The 20969-nt window shown below is 39.6% G+C and overlaps 1 protein-coding gene across 2 annotated transcripts in view; it reads right to left on the minus strand.

Annotated features, from left to right (window-relative positions):
• SNX2 (sorting nexin 2) overlaps positions 1 to 9132 on the minus strand; it is a 54700-nt gene extending 45568 nt beyond the window's left edge. For both annotated transcript variants that reach the window (XM_082457873.1, XM_082457872.1), the window contains exon 1: positions 8975 to 9132. In XM_082457873.1, the coding sequence (XP_082313999.1) occupies positions 8975 to 9082 (108 nt within the window). In that variant the 5' untranslated portion in view covers positions 9083 to 9132. The remainder of the gene's footprint in view (positions 1 to 8974) is intronic.
• Between the last annotated feature and the right edge of the window lie 11837 nt (positions 9133 to 20969).

Consider the following 20969-nt stretch of genomic DNA (forward strand, 5'->3'; position numbering starts at 1 on the left):
ATAGAAAAAACATAAGCAAAACCTTTGTGACCTTGCGTTAATGTTAGCCAAGGATTTCATATGTAACATATGAAGTACTATCAATTAAAAAAGGATAAAACAAGCCACAGATTGGGAAAAAATATCTTCAAAACACACATCTGGCAAAGGATGTGTATTCAGAATACATGAAGAATTCTCAAAACTCAATAAGGAAACCCATTTTAAAATGGCTAAAAGATACGAAAGAACACTTCACCAAAGGAGACAATTTTCAGATAGTGAACACGTATGTGAAAAGATATGCACCATCATTAACCATTAAGGAATGTGTATTAAAACCACAATTAGATAACACTACATACCTTGCAGAACGGCTAAAAATCACTGGTATGCTGGTATATGTTTAGCAATCAGGTCTTTGGGAGAGAAGACCCTGAATTTTAGCTTTTGCTGATTTCTGTGGCATAAACATACCCTCTGTGGCTGATTTCTCCCGACTGAATGTGGAGCTAGGAAGATATGTTACTTTCCACCATACGGATACAACAGACATATATAGAAACTAGTAAAACATAGTAAAGGAATTAGGAAGCGGCAAGTTTTATATATTTATTACCTTTGTTTTTTTAATATAATTTATTTATGTTTATATAATTTAATTTTTAACAATGGCTGTCTACTAACCAGTTTACAAAATTCCTGATAATTTAAAGATCAGTTCTTTCAAGCCAGTATAAGCCAGCCCCAAGCGTGCCACTGCCTGAAATAAAACTGACACTAACAAGTGCGGACAAGGATGTGGAAAAACTGAATTCTCAATCATTGAAGAAAACAGTCTGGCAGTTATCTTTTTCTTCTTTCTCTTTCTTTCTTAGAATCTTTTACAATTTTTTTAGATTTCAGAGATAAAATGAATGAAAACCTGACCAGAGACTAAAACAGGCAAATCCAGATGCACTGAAGTTTCCTTCGGACTAGCCCTCAGGATTCAAACACTCAATAATACATACAAAGTGTGACTCTTTGAATAGGAATAAAGTTTCAATATATATATTTTTAAAGAAATTTATTTATTTATTTTATTTTTGGCTGCATTGGGTCTTTGTTGTTGCAGGCAGGCTTTCTCTAGTTGTGGTGAGCGGGGGCTACCCTTCGTTGCAGTGCACGGGCTTCCCATTGCGGTGGCTTCTCTTGTTGCAGAGCACGGGCTCTAGGCGTGCGGCTTCAGCAGTTGTGGCATGCCAGCTCAGCAGCTGTGTCTTGCAGGCTCTAGAGTGCAGGCTCAGTAGTTGTGGCATGTGGGCTTAGTTGCTCCACGGCATGTGGGATCTTCCCAGACCAGGGCTCGAATCTGTGTCCCCTGCATTGGTAGGCGGATTCTTAACCACTGTGCCACCAGGGAAGTCCCTAAAACTTCAATATTAAAATAACTTCTATGATGGGAGGAAATACCATAACATACTTTTGTCTTGAAACATCATGCTTTCATTTTAATGAAACCATGTTTTATCAATTCTCAGACTTGGAGAACACTGTCCTAATGGACATGGTCTTGAGTTATATTACTAGTTATTATTATAACTTGAGTTATATTATTACTAGAGCCATTAACTTGCAAGACTAAAAGTAATTAACTTCATCTCCCTATGCTTTATCTCCCTTGAACCTTTCTGGCAAAAAGTTTGGCAGTCTCTTAGAAAGTTAAACATGTATTTACCACACAACCAGCAATCCTACTTCTAAGTATTTTCCCAAAGGAGATGAAAACTGTTCATACAAAAATCTGTACATAGATGTTTATGTCGTCTCTAGTCATTAATGCCCAAAACTGTAAACAACATAAACATTTTTCAACAACAAACAACTGTGATACACAATACAATGGAATACTAAATTCAGCAACAAAAAGGAATGAATTACTGATACATGCAACAACATCAATAAATATTAGATACTTTAGGTTAAGTTAAAGAAGCTACATTCAGGAAGTTTCATACTGTTTTATTTATAAAAAATATAATTCCATTTATATGAGTCCATTTACATGAAATTCTGGAAAAGACAAAACTATAGGCAAAAAACAGATCAGTAGGTGCCAGAGGCTGGGAGTGGGAGGCGTTAACTACATGAGAGAATTTTTAGGAGGTGATGGAAGTGTCCTATATCTTGATTGAGGTGGTAGTGAACTTTACTAACTGAGGTAAATTTTATCACAACTAAAAACTATCATCACAGGAAAAAAACACCAGAGTTCAATTTTATAGGAAAGTGGGCATTTGAAAAGTAACATTAAGGACAAATCTGGGGAGTTCCCTGGCAGTCCAGTGGTTAGGACTCCAAGCTTTCACTGCTGAGGGCCTGGGTTCAATCCCTGGTCAGGGAACTAAGATCCCACAAGCCGTCAGCATGGCCAAAAGAAAAACCAAAACAAAACAAAACAATTCTTTTTAAGAAAAAAACTGAAAAAAATTGAGCACCTCTGCCTCAAGCAACTACATAGAATAACATTTTTTACAGGCACTAAAAATAGTTCATTCTAAAACCCTTATATTTAATGGCTTCCAGGGAGTGTAGTCAGAGTTATACCTCGTCATAAATCTCTTTCTAGTATTTTCCATGCTGTTGCCTTTAAATACCTGGTCACGAAATGTCTTTCCTCTTAAACATAGGTAATTCATAATGAAATTTTCAAAAAAATTAAAACATTTAAAGTTGGATGCCAGCCCAAAGATTAGAAGACAGAATTAGGAAAACAAGATATATGCTGTTACTACCTGTTGTGTTAGAACAATAGATACTAAACTTCAGTTCTTTATCAAAAGACTCTTTAGTCTTACTCTACTTGCTCTCTTGATAATGTCACCCACTTTTCAGGGTTTCAAAGATCATCTCTATGCAATTAAGTCACTCCAGTTTTCTATACTATTTCTGTACCATGTGCATATTTCAATTACACATATATCACCTGGTATTGCAGGTGCTTGTTCACACAGGTGTGTTTATTATGTTGACTCCTGTTGGTTCATATACTCCATAAGGGCAAGGACTAGATTTCTACTAAACTAGTTTGGTTTAGTGTCACCGTTCAATAAATTGTATTGAATCTGTATCTCTAGTCCATCCAGTATTTCTAGCTGTCTGATAGTATCTGCATTGGTGTAACTTATTCCCAAATGAAATAAACTTATAATTCCTTCCCCTAGACACTGTAAGTCTTAAGATGTCTATCTTGTAATCTCCTATTGCATCAACTTCTTTCTCTCCTGTATTATTTGCATTTTTCTTCTTGAGGCTTTTAACCTCAGATTTAAAATAACCTCTGGCTCATCAACCTACCAATGATACCTCACACTCAAATTTATCCCTCAGACCACTAGCACATTAAGCATCCTAGGTGATCATGTTACTGCCCTGAAAATCTTCCAGAGCTCTTACATGCCTACAAAACAAATTTCAAAGCTGTTCACAATCTCACCACATTAACCTGTAACATCCTATATTCAGCCACTCAGATTTATGGTTCCCTAAAATATGGACTGAACCTTAAGTGACACGTGCCATTCTCCCACATTGAAATTTCATTCCACCCTTCAAAGTTTCTCTTAAATATTACCATCTCAATGGCTTTTCCTAGCCAACAGAAACACTTACTGTTCATCTACTATGTGTCAGGAACGCGGATAGGAGTTAGAATCGCTCCCATTTCACTGGTACTTTCAGTGTTTTCAGATCATATAGTCATAGTCTGTCTGTATCAGAGTTTTCTGTACATCTTTCTTCTCCACTGGAGATTTTCTGTCCTCAAAGATTTGCATTATCTTGCTAATATCTGCACTCCCGTTATCATCTAAAAAGTATGGTAGAGAGTAAATACTCAAGTATTTACTGAAGTCAACTAAGTACAGTATCTTCTGAGCATTATGGCATAGAGTTACATGGTGGGAAAGGAATTCTAAGACCTGTGAACCTCCCATCTGGAAATTTCATTTGAAATGCACTATAAACTATCATGTGACAGTGTTGGGGAAACTGTGGTTCTCAACTTAACTTCAGCTGACCTTAAGATTTGAGGTTAGTACAAGAACCAGGTGTAAACATCTACAGTCAACCAATTTTCAGAAAGGATGCCAAGACCATTCAATGGAGAAACAGTCTTTTCATCAAATGGTGCTGTGACAACTGGATTGCCACATGCAAAACAATGAAGTTGGACTTTACCTCATACCATATACAAAACTTAACTCAAAACGAATCAAACCCCTAAATGTAAGAGCCAAAACTATAAAACTCTTAGAAGAAAACATATTCATGGAATTCATGGAAAAGACTCTGACAAGTACAGGTTTCTGGTAACTGACTATACTGCTGAACCGAATGAATAAGCATTTTCAGAACTCTAATGGAAAACTGATGAATTCATAAAAGTGCTAACAAAAGATCAAGATGAAAAAAAAATTAATTACATGGGACTGAGTGAACTGATGAGGATGATTATAATTTTTGTGACTTTCTTTTTGAATAAAAAAAAAGTGATATAAATTTATGTAAAAAGAACTTAATGTAAAACAATGCCATTCTTCTCACATATTTTCTCTTGTTTTGGAAAATATAGATATTTTCTGTTAAAAACGTGATTTATGCTGACACGTAATAGGTTATTGTTATTATAAATGAATTAATAAATTAATTAAAAAAACAGATATAAATCTTCATGACCTTGGATTGGGTAGGGGATGCTTATATATGATGTTGAAAGCATGACCAACAAAATAAAAAACAGATAAACTGGACTTCATCGAATTTTTAAGAAATTTGTGCTTCAGAGAACACTGTCAAGAACATGAAAAGACAATCCACAGAATGGGGGAAAATTTTTGCAAATCATGTATCTGGTAAAGAACTTGTATCTACAATATACAAAAAATTCTTATAAATAAAAAGACAGGGCTTCCCTGGTGGCGCAGTGGTTAAGAATCCGCCTGCCAATGCAGGAGACACCGGTTCGAGCCCTGGTCCGGGAAGATCCCACATGCCACAGAACAACTAAGCCCGTGTGCCACAACTACTGAGCCTGTGCTCTAGAGCCCACGAGCCACAACTACTGAGCCCGCACGCCACAACTACTGAAGCCTGCGCACCTAGAGCCCATGCTCCGCAACAAAAGAAGTCGCCACAATGAGAAGCCAACTCCCCACAACGAAGAGTAGCCCCCGCTCGCTGCACCTAGAGAAAGCCTGCGTGCAGCAACAAAGACCCAATGCAGCCAAAACTAAAATAAATAAATAAATTTATAAAAAAAAATAAAAAATAAAAAGACAACCCAACTGAAAAATGAGCAAAGGCTCTGAACAGACATTTCTCCAAAGATGTACAAATGGCCAATAAGCACATGCAAAGATGTCTTCAAGAAAATATAATCAAAACCACACTTAGATACCATTTCACATGCATTATGATGGATAGAATAAAAAAGTCGAATAATAACAAATGTTGGTGAGAATGTGGAAAAACTGGTTCCCTCGTACATGGCTGGTGGGAATGTAAAATGGTGTGGCCATTTTGGGAAACCACTCCAGCAATTCTTCAAATGATTAAATGTAGAGTCACCATATAACCCAGCAATTCTACTTGTACACAAATGTTTATTGCAGCATTATTTATAATAGTCAAAATGTGGAAACAACGCAAATGTCCAATGAATGACAAAATGGATAGACAAAATGGATAAACAAAATGTGGTATAGCCATACAATGGATTATTATTCAGGCATAAAAAAGAATTAAGTATAGACTTTGAAAACATTATGCCAAGTGAAAGAAGTTAGTCACAAAAGACCACATGTTACATGGTTTCATTCATGTAAAGTCTAGAATAGGGACGTCTATAGAGACAGAAAGTGAATCAGTAGTTGCCTAAGGTTGGGGGCAGAGGAGTTTAGGGAATGGGGACGGGGGTGAGAGGGTACGAGGTTTCTTTCTGAGGTGATGAAAATGTTGTAGTATCTGTGAATATACTAAAACCCATAAAATTGTACATACTAAATGCGTGAGTTATATGATATGTGAATTATAACTCAATAAAGCTGTTTAAAAAAAGAACAGGTGAAAATAACACAACATTGTAAATCAACTATAATTCAAAAAAGAAAAAAAAAAGAACAGGCATATAATATAAATTTCCTGACCTTTTTAAGGTGTTGTCTTACTACTTCATGCTGCCTTAGGGCAAGCACCTTTTAAAGCTTAGGACTATATCATTAAAAAAAAAAAAAAAAAAAAAAAAGGCAGTAAAAGTGGTATTCCGAAACAATGTAAAGCCTCTCAGGTACAAAAAAAGAACAAGCTTTTGCCAGATTTTTTCCCTTCTCATTCCCTTCCCTGCCCCCATGCCAGCCCTTCTCCACTCTGTTTCATAGTCACAACAGAAACATACACTAGGGGTTTTAAATATGCTTTAGCTACTGAACATAGCTTGATGTGACTGTTCTTAATTTTGAAAGGAAAGGAGTCTAGTATTGGGATAAAAACATACTCATTGCATACATATACACTAAGTTGTATAGTCATTACAAGCTTAACAATTATGACATGGAAGCTGTGTATAATTTGATTTTCACTTACGTGGATTTCAACTGATTTTTTTCCTCCAAATGCCCTCAAATGAAAAAGTTTCTACATGAATAATATTTTTAAAACTCTGGCTTACTTTTTTTAAAAATAGAAAGACATTAATTTTTATGCCTTTTTACAATTTACGGCTTAGGTAATAACTATTCAAAGCAGATGACCTGTGTCAGAATCACCTGGGGCTCTGCAACTCGTTGTTGTCCTCGGACTAGAAGCAATGTCATGAGGAGAGTTTGTTAAAAATGCAGAATTTGGCTTATCCCAGACCTACAGAATCAGAATTTGCTTTAACAAGATCTCTAGGTAACTTACATATAATGTTTGAAAAACAATGATCTAGAACACTTATAAAACATGCAGACTCTAGTGAGGCAAAGGCATCTGCATTTTAAACAAGAATCCTATGGTTTCCCCTACACACTGAAGTTTGAGAAGCACTATTCAAAAGAAAAGGGGCATACTGAAAAAACATTCCTTTAGAGCAGCTTTGGTGTACTAATAAATGCTGCTATATATCCTTCCCCAAATAGTCTGAAAAGCCAAAAAAAAGTTCTGAATTTTTAAGTCTCACAGTTATACTACCTTAAAATTAATACCCTGAATGAGTCTCATGAAATAAGGGGTTTAGATGAACAATCAAAACCAACTTTTTAAAAAGTTTTCATAACGCAGTAACCAAAATAAATTTATTCATACTCAAAATTTTGTAGACTTTTACTGAAAAAAAGTCAAATATCTTATTAAAAAGTCCCATCCAAATGGGAAATATAAATGATAGTTCCTTTTACTCAACTTTAAAAGACTTCAATTAAACAGAATGTTTAGTGTTCACAATATTCTAGTTTACACTATGTTAATTAAGTTTATTCTGATCCTTGCTGGCGGAAAACCTTTGTAGCCCTCACAGGGAATACAGGTCTTAGGATCATGCATAGACACTAACTTTCAATACGTGTTAAGGTACCTGTAGAGTATACATAAAGGACTACAAGGATATTGGCCCCAAAAGGTAATTTGCTGTGCAAGATAATTTTTACTAATTCTTAGGGGATGCTGGTTTTGACAATTAATTCAGCAAACATTTGCTAAATACAATCAATGGTCAAGATTTTGTGAGGAAACAAAGATGATCAAGGCACTATCCCTAGCCCCAGGAAGCATATAATCCTGAGGACAGGTGGGGTTTGGGCAGGAACCTGCATATACAATTAGCAGAATGTGGTCAGTACTGAAAACGGGTGCCGGAAGTTCCCAGTTTCAGCTAAGTGAATGCCAAATAATGGATATTTTACAGTAATTTCCAATTGATTTGCTGCAGAGTTCAAGCTAGGAAAGCTTACTAAAAAGCAGTTTATAAGGAAGTACAGCCCAAGATAAACAATTCTCTGGGAAATTTGCTTATATTTTAATACACATACACACACTGAAAGTTGGGCTATGAAGTGTGTGTGCGCTCATCAAAGGCAAAGCAATTCAAATACGAACTGGATACAGGAGGCCCAGTACAGTTAAGTTCATAGAGGGCGTTTCCTTTGACAAAAACAGGAACACTTAGCTTCAGAGATCGCTGATCATGCGAGAAAAGAGGAAAAAGGAGTGAGGATCTGTTTTTATTTCTCCCCTGGTAACTTAAAAAAAAAAAAAACAAAAACCTCCCCCACCGCCCAGCAGTTTCCTGAACTATTCCCTCCCTTCAGCTTTATATTTTATCAACACTATGATCCTTAAAAAGCTTAGGAACTAAAGAAGACAAACAAAACCGGCCAAATGCATTTACCTATTTAACAGTCCAAAAAAGGTACCTCCCTCAAGGGGAACTAGCAGTCCCCTTGAAGGGGACCAGGACCGGGAAAAGTGCATCCACACGCTCCCTCCAGCGCCTCGGCCACTGAGCACTCTCTTCACTGCTCTCCGCTTTCGGAGGCACACCCTCCCTTGGGAAGGGAAAAGCAAGCACCTCTTAAAAGGGGCTGCGGAGGTCGCCCGGCAGCGCGGTGAGAGGTTTGCGGGAACCCAGGGCAAAACCTTCTCTGCTCTGGGAGAAGAGGTGCAAGTGACACTGACGAGGGCCAGCTTAACGGGGAAAGGGCACTGCGATGCTCTGTCCGGTCCCGGCCCCTCAGGGCATCAGGTCGGTCCCCCGGCCCGCAGTTTGCTCTCTTAAGCAGGCCCAGCCGCCCAGGCCAACTCCAGCCCAATGACAGGTCCCCGAGGTGGGGCCCGCGTCACAGGTGTCGCCCCAACCAGGTCCTTGCAAACCTGGGGGTGGGGGGTGGGGAGGGACAAGTCGGGGTACGGCAAAGGCACCGAAAGGTGAGACGCGCGGCAGCGACGGAGCGCAGCACCCACGGCGACGCGGTCTCACCTCTAAGGTGGAGACAGTGCTGGTGAACAGGTCCTCTCCGTCCTCCAGCTCCTCAAAGTCGGTGGGTTTCCCGACCCCCAGCGGAGGAGGTTCCCTCTCAGCCGCCATCTTCGCTCGCCCAGACTACTGCGCGAGCGGGACCTCGCGGACCTGTCACGTGAGCACGCACGGCTAGGCTGGCGCGCGGGCCGCTGGGCTCCCCCGCCTCCCCGGCCCGCCGCGCGCGGCCCCGCCCCCGGCCTCGAGACTGCGCCCGCCCGGCGCGCGCCGCGCTCAGCCCCGCCCGTCTGCTTCTCTTTCCACCTCCACGTCTGGGTCGCGGCCACCTTTTCACCGCCCACTTGCTGTACTGACTTTTGTGGAAGAATCTTGGACTTTTATTGCCACGTCCCTTTCTTAGCAGGACTAGGCCAAACGATTTCTGTTGTCGTTACCAGTTTTAAAATCTCCTTTAGGAAGTGGGAGAGCTTGGGGACCAGTCTTTGGGCTTGGATTATGCACAGACTGAGGGCAAGATTGAGGATTGGCGGAAGAGAGACGCGTGTCTTAGATCTCTAGGCTGTCCCATAGAACTTTCTGACGTGATGGAAATGTTCTATATCAGTAGCATCCAGTAGAGTAGCCGGTGGCCGAGCACTTGAAATGAGACTAGTGTGACTGAGAACTGAGTTTTAAGTTGTACTTAATTTTAATTAATTTAAATCTAAATAGTCTGCATGTGGATAGAGGCTACCTATTGGACAATGCAGCTCCAAATAACAAAAACCACCCTGAATAACTTGTTGTCTGAGATTTACTCCAATTTCATCACAAGGCAGCACACAATATTTTTCCTCAATAAAGTAAGAGTCAGAAAGGCTGGAAAAATGACAATTAGGAAAATTAGTGGATGATTGGTAAGAGCATCATACGCAATTCCCTCTGCCAATTAATAGATCTTCATTGTCGGAGGGTCTCTTGAAGACTTTCAGCTTCAATTTCCTCACCTCACTGCATAGGATTACTGTCAGGATCAAATGAGAAAAAATGTGAAATTATTCTGAAAGCTAAAGATTGCTATGCCAATGCAAGGTTTGTTCATGGAAAAATAAAAGGGCATTGCAGGTAGCAACCTGAAGTTACAATTTTGCTGGAGAAGAAATCTTCACAGAGATTCTTTATAAATTAAGTATATAGAAGCCCTCAGCCCTCACTGGCCTGGGAGTTAAAAGGCCTGGGTTCTACTGGCTATGTGCCAGACTTACTTAGCATCACTGTAATTATTATTTTTTTAAGGGTATTGGAGCAGAAGGTTTTCTAGTCGCTAGGATTTCTTCCACCCCTAAATTTCTGAATTTCTATGATTATTGTCAAGAAGTATCAACCCAAACCATAACTAATTTAAGTAAGTATACCAAGTCATTGCTTGGTATCAAATGTTGCCTGGCTGAGTTGGACGCATGGGCCAGTTGTCACTGTCATGCTCCCATCACCATTGCCACTGCCGTCGGCCTGTCTGGAATCAGATGTTGAGGCACATTCCCTGGCCTGCATTCCACCACCTATGGACAGTCTGTGGCCTGTCACTGATCAGAAACTTTAATCTCTTTTGAAAGCTCACATTGTGGCTTGAGGTGATTCTTCTCTGTATCCTTTTTACCTGTGCCTCTGTTTATTGCTTACTACTTTCTGTCTTATGCTATGGTCATTTATATTCCCAGCATATCTTTTTTATTGGACATTTGGATTAGTTGAAATATAGGTCCAGCCGCTTGTAACAGAGAACCACATTCAAAGTGGCTTTAGAAAAATGCAGTGTAATTATCCCTCATGTGGGAGGATGAAGGCTCCATGAGCTCATCCAGGGATTGCAGGCTCCTTCTTTGGTCCTCCTCTCCCTAGGGTGGAATCTCTTCCTCATGGTCCACATTGGCTAACCACCACAAACCACATTCCAGCAGGCAGAAAAGGAGTAAAGGGAAATGCAATGACATCCCCTTTCCTTTAAGGGCGTAGTTCAGAAATTACATGCACCACTTCTCTCCACATCCCTTTGATCAGCTCCTTAGTTATGTGGCCATCCCTAGCTACAGGAGACTAGAAAATGCAATCATTATGCCACCCCCTAAAAACTAGGGGTTCCCTTACTCTGGAAGAAATGAAGACTATTGTAGGAAACCAGCAGTCTCTGTTATAAAGCATCTATTCACTCTTTTTATGGTAGCATACCTGAATTTCCTTCTAGGTAACCATTCTTTCCTACTCTAGCCTGGAAGTCTCCTCCAGCTCAGGAATGGAGTGTATGACCTAGGCTTAAGCCAAACCTAGCATTGATTCCCTTGGCCCTAGTGATTGGTGGGAGGTCAGATTCAGCCTCATTTCCCCAAGCTCTTAGCAGCTTTGATTGTCTTTCTTTCCCTATTCAAGCTAAATTCTACCAGGACTTTAAGAATTGTCTTGCTCTTTTTCTTGGCTCTTTTTCTTCCTCGGTCCATTGCTTTTCTGTTTTATCTTTTCTGAAGTCCCAAATTCAGTCATCAGCTTCTCTAATCTTATATCCATATTGCTAAGAGCATTTGAAAAGTAAACCCCAACCTCAACTGGAGAGCCTGTAAGTCCATGATTTCTAACACCAACTCCCCACTGCCTAGATACCACCATTTGTTTCTTTTCCAAATCCTTCAACTATTCTTTGCAGTAAAGGTTCTCTTTTCTCCTCAAGTATCCCATCACCTTTTCTCCTCATTTTCATCAAATGACTTAGCCTGCTCATTCAATGACAAAATAAAATCTGCCAGTTGAATCCTTCAGCCTTCAAGTAGGATGGAAATTCTCTTCTCTCTGTGCTCCCATCACTCACTGTGTATGTTTCTATAACACCTATTATATTGTACTGTGATCATGGCCACTTTTCTATCACCCCTGATAGTCTGCAGGATCGTTGCGTTCCAGTGCTATTTCTTATTTGACTTTGGATCCTGGGTAGCCCTCAGCTAGTGATCTATAATTGTAAAACAAATTATAGCAAACTTAGCAGCTTAAAAACACAAATATTTATTTTCTCATGATTTTGGTGGGTCAGAAATCCAGGTGCAACTTAGCTGAGTGCCTCTGACTCAGAGTCTCTCACAAGGCTGCAGTAAAGGTATCTAGCAGAGCTGCAGTCAATTCAAACAAGACTCACCTGGGAGAGGATCTGCTTCCATGCTCACTCACGTGACTGGTGGCAGGTCTCAGGTCCTTGCTGGCTGTTGCCTGGAGATTGAGTTCCTTGGCACACAAGCCTCTCCGTAAGGCTTTTCAAACAACATGTCACTTGCTTCCCCTAGAGTAGGAACTCTAAGAAAGACAGAGTAAGCCCAGAAAGGACAGAGAGGGTGAAGAAGACAGAAGCCAGAGTCTTTCTGTAACCTAATCTCAGAAGTGGCATCTCATCACTTTTGCTGTATTCTGTTCATTAGAAGCTCACACTCAAGGAGAGGGATAAAACGGGGGTGTGACTAACAGGAGGCAGGGATCTTGGGGGCCATTTTAGAGGTTGCCACAAACCACAATAGTATTTAGTGCTCAATAAAATAGTATGCTATTAACACCTTCAATGAATAGATGAATGATTATGAAACTCAAAAGAGAGGGCTAAGTGGAAGATATAGATTTGGTAGTTTAAGCCACAAGTATATGATAGGACCCAGGTAGTCTGGGAAGCACACCCCTTAGGATCATTAAAGAAGCAGGTAAAGGAAGAGGTGCCATAAAGAAAACTAAAAAGCAACGAAGAGATAGGAAGCAATGTAGGAGAGAGGGCAAAAGGAAGCAAAAGAACAAATAAGAAGTGTTTATCAGTATCCATTGCTTTGGGTATGTTAATAAGATGGTAACTGAAAAGGTGAATGATTAATGAGTACAAAAAATGAATGCAACAAGTTGTGATGGTTAATTTTATGTGTTGCCTTGGCTGGACCACGGTGCCCAGATATTTGGTCAAGTATTATACTGGATGTTTCCGTGAAAGTGTTTTTGGGATGAGATGAACATGTAGATCAGTGGCCTTGTAGTAACACAGATTACCCACCATGATGTGGGTGGGCCTCATCCAATCAGTTGAAGGCCTTAATAGAACAAATACTGACCTCCCCACAAGCAAGAAGGAATTTTAGCAGACTACTGCCTTTGGACTTGAACTGCAACCCTTTGGTGAGTCTCCAGCCTGCTGGCCTACCTCATCAGATTTTGGACTCACTAAGCCTCTACAGTTGCATGAGCCAATTCCTTAAAACAAATCTCTCTCTATATATGTAACACATCCTGTTGGCTCTGTTTCTATGGCAGATCCAGACAAATACACACGTATAGACTCTTCTTTTAAAATATATAAATGGAAGCAACAACAGAATAGGTCAGTAACTTGCTGAAGACACAGGTTTATTTTTTTTTTGCATGTTTTAATTAGATTTAAACATGTTTATATATTAGGGAAAGAGGTGAAAAGAGAACAATAGGTTGAGAATATAATATAGAGAAATAATCAGAATGGATAAGGTCTAAAAGCATACAGGCAGGAATGGGATGAAAAGCAAGCAGAGGAGGGCTTCCCTGGTGGCGCAGTGGTTGAGAATCTGCCTGCCAATGCAGGGGACACGGGTTTGAGCCCTGGTCTGGGAAGATCCCACATGCCGCGGAGCAACTGGGCCCGTGAGCCACAACTACTGAGTCTGCGCGTCTGGAGCCTGTGCTCCGCAACAAGAGAGGCCGCAATAGTGAGAGGCCCGCGCATCGCGATGAAGAGTGGCCCCCGCTTGCCGCAACTAGAGAAAGCCCTTGCACAGAAACAAAGACCCAACACAGCCCAAAAATAAATATAAAAATAAATTTAAAAAAAAAAGCAAGCAGAGGAATGTGCCTTTAAAAAGAGAAGGAATACATCTTCCTTTGTGAATGGAGAAAGGGCCATTTAGAGCCTGTTTTAGCTGTTGTGCATAACAAACCATTCCAAAACTTAGTCATTGAAAATGACAACCATTTCTTATTTCTCATGAGTCTGCAGGTCGGCAGGGTAGTTCTGCTGGACCAGATTTGGCAAATCTTCTTGTAGGGTTTGTTCATGTATCTGTGGTCAGCTGAGGGATTGACTGGGGGCTGGCTGGACAAGGCTGGTTTGGGGTAGGACAGTTTAGCTCTGCTGCATGTGCTCTCATTCTCCTAGACTGGGCTTCCTTTCAAGGCTATGGCAGGGTTCCAAAAAAGAAGGTAGACACATACAAGTACTTTTTCAAGATTTCACAAAAGAAAGTCACATAACCAAGCCCAGGATCAGAATGGGAAGGGGCTATTAAATTGTAGGGCAAAGGGCGTATAAAAGGAAGCCATTAATTTGGGCCATTAGTGCAGTCAGTTTACCACAGGGGGATGCATTGACAGACCTGTTTATAAATATAGGCGCAGGAAACGCAAAAGTCCACACCCAAGATATCTATATATTTATATATACATATAGGTACATAGATATTTATATGTATATTTAAATGCATAGTTTATTTATTTATTTATTTATTGGGGTAGGAAAGGTTAATTTCTAAGAGAAAAGAAGTCAGTACCAGCACAGGTGGCAATTCGAAGTATTTTCAGTAGATCTTTTGAAGATTTGGCGAGGACATTCACCAGGGACATATAAGGAACTGGCAGATAGTACTGGAAGCCTATTGAGGTGGAAGCCATATGTTTCTGGTAGCAATAATCCCAACACTTGTGTGATTTTCTCCTGTAGTCTGGAATTGGAGGTGTAGGCGTGCAAGAGGATGATAGGATTGATTCGAGGCTAGATATTTTGAGGATGAGCTTGGTGGAGGGAAAAGGCAGCTAAGAATTTGTGGGCTCCCTCAACAGGGAGGAGTGACCAAAAATAGATGGTTTCCAATGACAAGGAGGGATAGCAGGTGGCGTGTATTCCAAAGAAGAGATTTTTTTCCAAGGGGATTAAAAAGTGATAGTATTTAAGTGATATTAAGAACCCAGTATGAGCTATATTTTTGGTGAAAAGTGACATATTAGTCAAGGCAAGGAGGTTGAAGGAACTTTCTGGGCAGAAATTCACAATGTAAGAACATTTGGATGGGAATTGGGCATCTAGGAGGCATAGTGAGAGTGAAGACAGCAGTCAGGCATAGAAGGAAGGATGTGTGTGAGGTGAGGGGAACAAGTCGAGAAGACCCTGGAGAGACCTTGTCCTTGAACATAGCTTCTGGTGAGTGACGTGACATACAGGGTAGCAGCTATGAAAAAATAAGATTCATTATGAAATTCTTTGCAATTATATTGGGAGAGTAATCATTTGGTTGCTTAACTTTAACAATAGTTAAGTGAAAATATTTAAGCTTCGTTTTGAAAGATAATGAAAGACTTCACATTTGTTGAAGGAAGGAAGGAAGGAAGTCAGTCAAGCACAGTGTTTTCTTTCTCACAGGTCATACATGCCAACAAACTACCATTACTCTGCAAGTATCAGTGATTCCCTAAACAGTGACATTACTACTAGCTGTAAAATGATTATATAGTTATGACCCCAATGTCTCAGTCACAGAGTCCTATGGAATAAAACAACCTTTCAAAATAACTGTTTCTTCACTTCTATTTCTTTTTTTCTTTTCAAAAATAATTAAGTTTAAATTTAAGTATAGTTGATTTACAATGTTTCATGTGTACAGCAAAGTTATACGTATATACATATGTATGTATTCTTTTTCAGATTCTGTTCCATTATAGGTTATTACAAGATATTGAATATAGTTCCCTATGCTATACAGTTGGTCCTTGTTGTTTATCTATTTTGTATATAGTAGTGTATATATGTTAATTCCAAATTCCAAATTTATCCCTCCCCTCCTTCCCCTTTGGTAGCGATAAATTTTTCTATGTCTGTGAGTCTATTTCTATTTTGTAAATAAGTTCATTTGTAACATTATTTTAGATTTCACATATAAGTGATATCATGATATTTGTCTTTCTCTGTCTGACTTACTTTACTTAGTATGATAATCTCTAGGTCCATCCTCTTCACCTATATTTCTTCTTTTTTTTCTTTTTTTTTCAGTTCTATTTCTTGAACACCCTAAAGGGAGACATCAAGATCATAACACTCCAAACAAACAAAAAGCCTTTACCCTTTTCCCTCCCTCCCTTTTCTCATACTGTAAACGACCCCTGTGCCTCTCTCATCCCAAAATGCCCCTGAAGAAACCCTCACCCTATGTTTCTGGGCTGTGTTTTCCTGCTACGCACCTGCCACCCACTTCCCTGGCTCCAAGTGTCCACAGGTGCACTACCACAGTCATGCCCAGCTTCATGGCCATGAGAGCTATGTAGCCAACACGGCATCTTGCATTCAGAAGCACCTCATGTTTAGTTTAATGCTTTGCTGTCACTGGTCTTGAAATTCTTAACAAGTTCATTTTGCACTGAGCCCTGCAGATTATATAGCTGGTCCTGGCACCAGTCTTCCAGTAATGACAGCACCAGAGGACAGCAGGAGGATTGGGTGTCCCAGGTCCCCCAGGGCAGGGGAAGACTCTCAAGTCAAGAGAATTGCCTGAGTGGCTTTGGTGGCTTCACCCATGCCTCTCACCTCTCTACTGCTGGGAGGATCAGTAGTGAATGTTGTAGACACTTACATATTAATAATTTTTGTCCCATCATACGTTCTTCTGAGGATAAGAAGTCAAGTTCAGACATAAGTTATGTCATGTAGGTGTATATGGTTAACTTTACAAGAACTAGAGCATATAAAGAAAGGCTTAAAGCAATATTTCAGTACAATAGAACACTGGCAACAAAATAAGGAGGATAATATTTGATATTTCTAAGAGATGCATTTATGAATACAGACTTCGAGGGACAGAGTCATTTACCTGGCTGAGCTGAAATGGGGACGGAAACTATTAAACGTGGAGAAAAGATCTAAGGAAATAAGATACAGCATTGGGGGTCAGGTAAAGAAACTGGGCCAAAACCAAAACGAAATAAAACAAAACTAAAAAAGAGTTACTGCAACCTCTTTTTTTTTTTTTTTTCCAATTCTAGTCATGAATCCTGTCTCCTACATCAGACAGTTTCTTGTGCCAATGAAAGATTATATCTTTTTGTCTTTCATCGTCCTTCACCTGGTACCTTACACACTGTACTCCTCAATCAATATTTGTTGTTTAATTGAAAATAAATCTACAAAAGAAACAAAGCCAATTCTTTTAGATCAAAGGAAGCAGACTTTCAGCCTGCAGCCTTGACACAGATGGGTTTTATTTGGCCCACATCGTTTTTTATATTTTAATCAACTGGTAATATTTAAAAATCAGGAGATTTCACATAAAAATCCAGATTTCTGGCTTCTCTGTAAAAAATTAAAAGATTTGGCTACATATGCTCGAGACCTCTATGGGCATATGCTATCCTCTTCTTCACAGTCCCCAGTTCACCCTGCTGTCCTCCCAACATGGATGAATCCCCCCACCCCTCTGTGGCAGAGACTGTGTTGATCCCCTAAATTCAAATCCAACCATACCCCATTCTTCCTTAATAATAAGCAACAGGTTTCAGCAGGCATCATGGTAACTCAGAATAAAGAGAACTTTTCCTCCTCTTACAGCCAAGGGTGGCCATATAACTAAGTTCTGGCCATCCTATATAATGTAAACAGAGTTTTATATACAACTTCTTTAAAAAAAAAGAAATGTGCCCTTTCACCCACTTCCTCCTTCTGCAGGCTGGAATTTAAATGTAATTGCTGGCACTCCAACAGCCATTTGGGATCATAAAGTAAACTTGGAACTGGTAGAGCAATCCATTAGAGGGGGCCTGAGTCCCTGGCTCTGGGAATCTGCTGTATCAGCTCAGGGCTGCCTACCTCCAGGCTTTTATATCAGACAGAAACACACTTCTATTTGGTTTAAGCCATCATTGTTTGGGAATTTCTGTCACATACAGCCAAACCTAATCCCAAATAATACAACTACAAATCATCTCTGATAAGCAGGATTTTTCTTCTTTATCATGACTACTATTATTAAAAAGTAAACACTATGAAAAATCATAGTCTTTGGAAAGAAGGATGTGTGCAGTAGATCCCATAATTTGGGAGTGATACTTGTACGTTTCATGAATACAAATTGGTTGAGGCTCCTCTGTCTTTGCTAATATTGTGTGGTGGTGAAGCACGCAGGCTTTGGAGTTTCTGAATATCTCTATGCTTCGAGTCTCTCATCTATAAGAGGAGGATAATAAAAATAGGAACTTCTCTAATGTTTTTTTGGAAAGATTAGATGAGATAATGTACAAGCCAAACAGAAAAGTCTCATTCCTTAAATTCTAGTCAGATGAGACAGAATGATGGCCTGGAGATGGCAAGGCATATGGAGACACACATTTCATTTCCTGCACACACCACTCTTTTCACATTAAGAAGTATTAAAGACGTTGGGAGTGATAGTGAAAAGTTTTCATCAGACCACAGAAGAGCTCAGTGTGTTCTTATTTCAAGACAGCATATATATGATCTATTTAAAGTTAAGACTAATGAGGAAATCTCAAATATTATTGTTTTTATATCACACTTAAATCATCCCTAAAAGCGGTGTATCTGATGACATTTGAATGGGAATTATATTTTCTTGATCAAAGCACCATTATTAGACAAGTAAATCCTCAAAAGAGCCCTGAGTTTACCAAGAAACTTAATTCCTGCTGTTGGAGTGAGCTCCTGGTCAGAAAAGTTCTCATGAACTAGAACAATGTACATACAAAAAGTAGACATTTCTCCTTCAATCAATAGAGCAATTTCCATATATTTGCATAATATCTCTGTATTTTTGGAAACCAGTGTGCCAGTAAACTAGAATCAGAAGAAATTCCATCCATCTGGTAGTTTTTATGAAATAAAAAAATTTTTCCTTAAGCCAATATCTAACGCTTTTCTAAAATAATCTCCAGTGAAGCCTGAAACTTAAAAAATATCTTTAGTTGAAAGTAAACATAGGGCTTAGAAGAAATAAAGGAGGTGGTGCCATTTTAAGCAAGTAATTTAAAAGTGGTTTTATCTCGGCAAACAGAGTATAAATGGAAAATATTTGCTTAGGTGGAAAAAAAATATTATTCATAGAGTCAGTATGTAATTTACACAGAGTTAGATTGGGACATTTTTGTTCATTACTCAGTGTCCACAGTGAAAATATCTTATTCTTCAGTGTGTTTTATATGAAAGTTGTCATTTTACCAGTGAAAGAACAGTCTTTACATATCATTCCCTTGTCCTCTATGTTTAAAGGAATATTCTAATTAAATAAAAAAACCTGAATCTTCTCTATATTTGTGATATAATGATTCATGAATAAGATAAAATGGCCCTAAAAAGGATCTGAGAAACCATATTTTAACTGGTAGAGATTATACTAATAATTTTTTTTCCAACAACTTTTTTAAACCCCCTGAAAATGTGATTGTGGGACATTTTTTTAAAATTAATTGATTAATTAATTTTTTTGGCTGTGTTGGGTCTTCGTTTCTGTGCGAGGGCTTTCTCTAGTTGCAGCAAGCGGGGGCCACTCTTCATCGCGGTGCGGGGGCCTCTCACTATCACGGCCTCTCTTGTGGCGGAGCACAGGCTCCAGACACGCAGGCTCAGTAGTTGTGGCTCACGAGCCTAGTTGCTCCGTGGCACGTGGGATCTTCCCAGACCAGGGCTCGAACCCGTGTTCCCTGCATTGGCAGGCAGACTCTCAACCACTGTGCCACCAGGGAAGCCTCCGGGACATTTTTAAAAATTATAGTTGTCAGCTTGTTTTTGTGAGAATTCCCTAGGATATCTTGGTATGGGGCCAAGACCCTCCAGGTAAATACCATTTATAATGAGGGTTTCTATCTTTGAGGCCAGATTCTCAAAGTATTTGAAGCCATAGACTTTAGATATAAAATAGGCTGATGGTATGTGATTAAATACAGCTGTTTAAGTACCAAAGTTCTATCTAAATTTTAGTGTGTGATTGACTTTTGGATATATGTTTTCAAAGGCTTGGAGAGTCCCTTTTGCCTGGCAGCCCCTTCCCCGAATGCCTGGCTTCCCTTGATGTGATGGGCAGTCCTGTCCCTGTTTCCTGCCTCTGTCAATAAGAGGGCTACAGCCAGCCAGCCCAGTGGGAGGGAGGGAACAATGACCATCTCTTGGGATAGCATAATGCAACAGAGCACACACCCAGTTCATGCTGCCAGTGTCACAGTTACTTGCTAATTAAAGTTGACCTTGTTTGTTGGGGCAAAGTCAGACTCAATTCCCCTGAAGACTTGTTGGCTGTCTGAATGTCTCCACCCACCTACCTCCTCCACTTGCCTAAGTGGCTAGAGAAACTAACTCTTGACTAAAGATCACTAAACATCATTTTCTTTCTCCCTCATTTGGTCATGAGAGTATGGTGAGATAACAATCTGTTTATGCCTTTTCCACACTCTGTGGGACTATGTCCTTGTGTAAAAGTTGACTTATGGAAAGCAGTTATTCTCAAGTTCCACTGAGTACCAGAATCCCCTGGAGGGCTTGACAAAACACAGATTTCTGGGCTTTACCCTCAGCATTTCTGATTCAAAGAATCTGAGGTGGGGACAAGAATTTGCTTTTCTAAACAGTTGTCCATAATATTGGTGCTATTGTTGAGTATCAGACTTTGAGAACCACTGATCTAGAGGATAAAAGCCTTTGGATCTGCCTCTGGAACTAGAAAGTTAGTTTTTTAACCAACTGATATGTAGTTTTATGTCTATCAGATCTTTCGGTATTTAAATGTGTTGTCATAATATACATCCTAGGGATTCTTATTGTGTTAATCAAATAAGTGCTCTTTGATGATGTTCAAAACCTAAGGCTGTGGATAGAGACCTGAGTTTATGTGCAGGGGGAGCAAACAGCCTCCCTCATGATTTGCCTCCTTTTTCACTTGCTTCTCATTTGGTTCTTCAGACAGTGTGATCTAAAATTTCTAGT

Source organism: Balaenoptera physalus (genome assembly GCF_965194825.1).
Source record: "Balaenoptera physalus genome assembly, chromosome: 3".
NCBI classification, from domain to species: domain Eukaryota; kingdom Metazoa; phylum Chordata; class Mammalia; order Artiodactyla; family Balaenopteridae; genus Balaenoptera; species Balaenoptera physalus.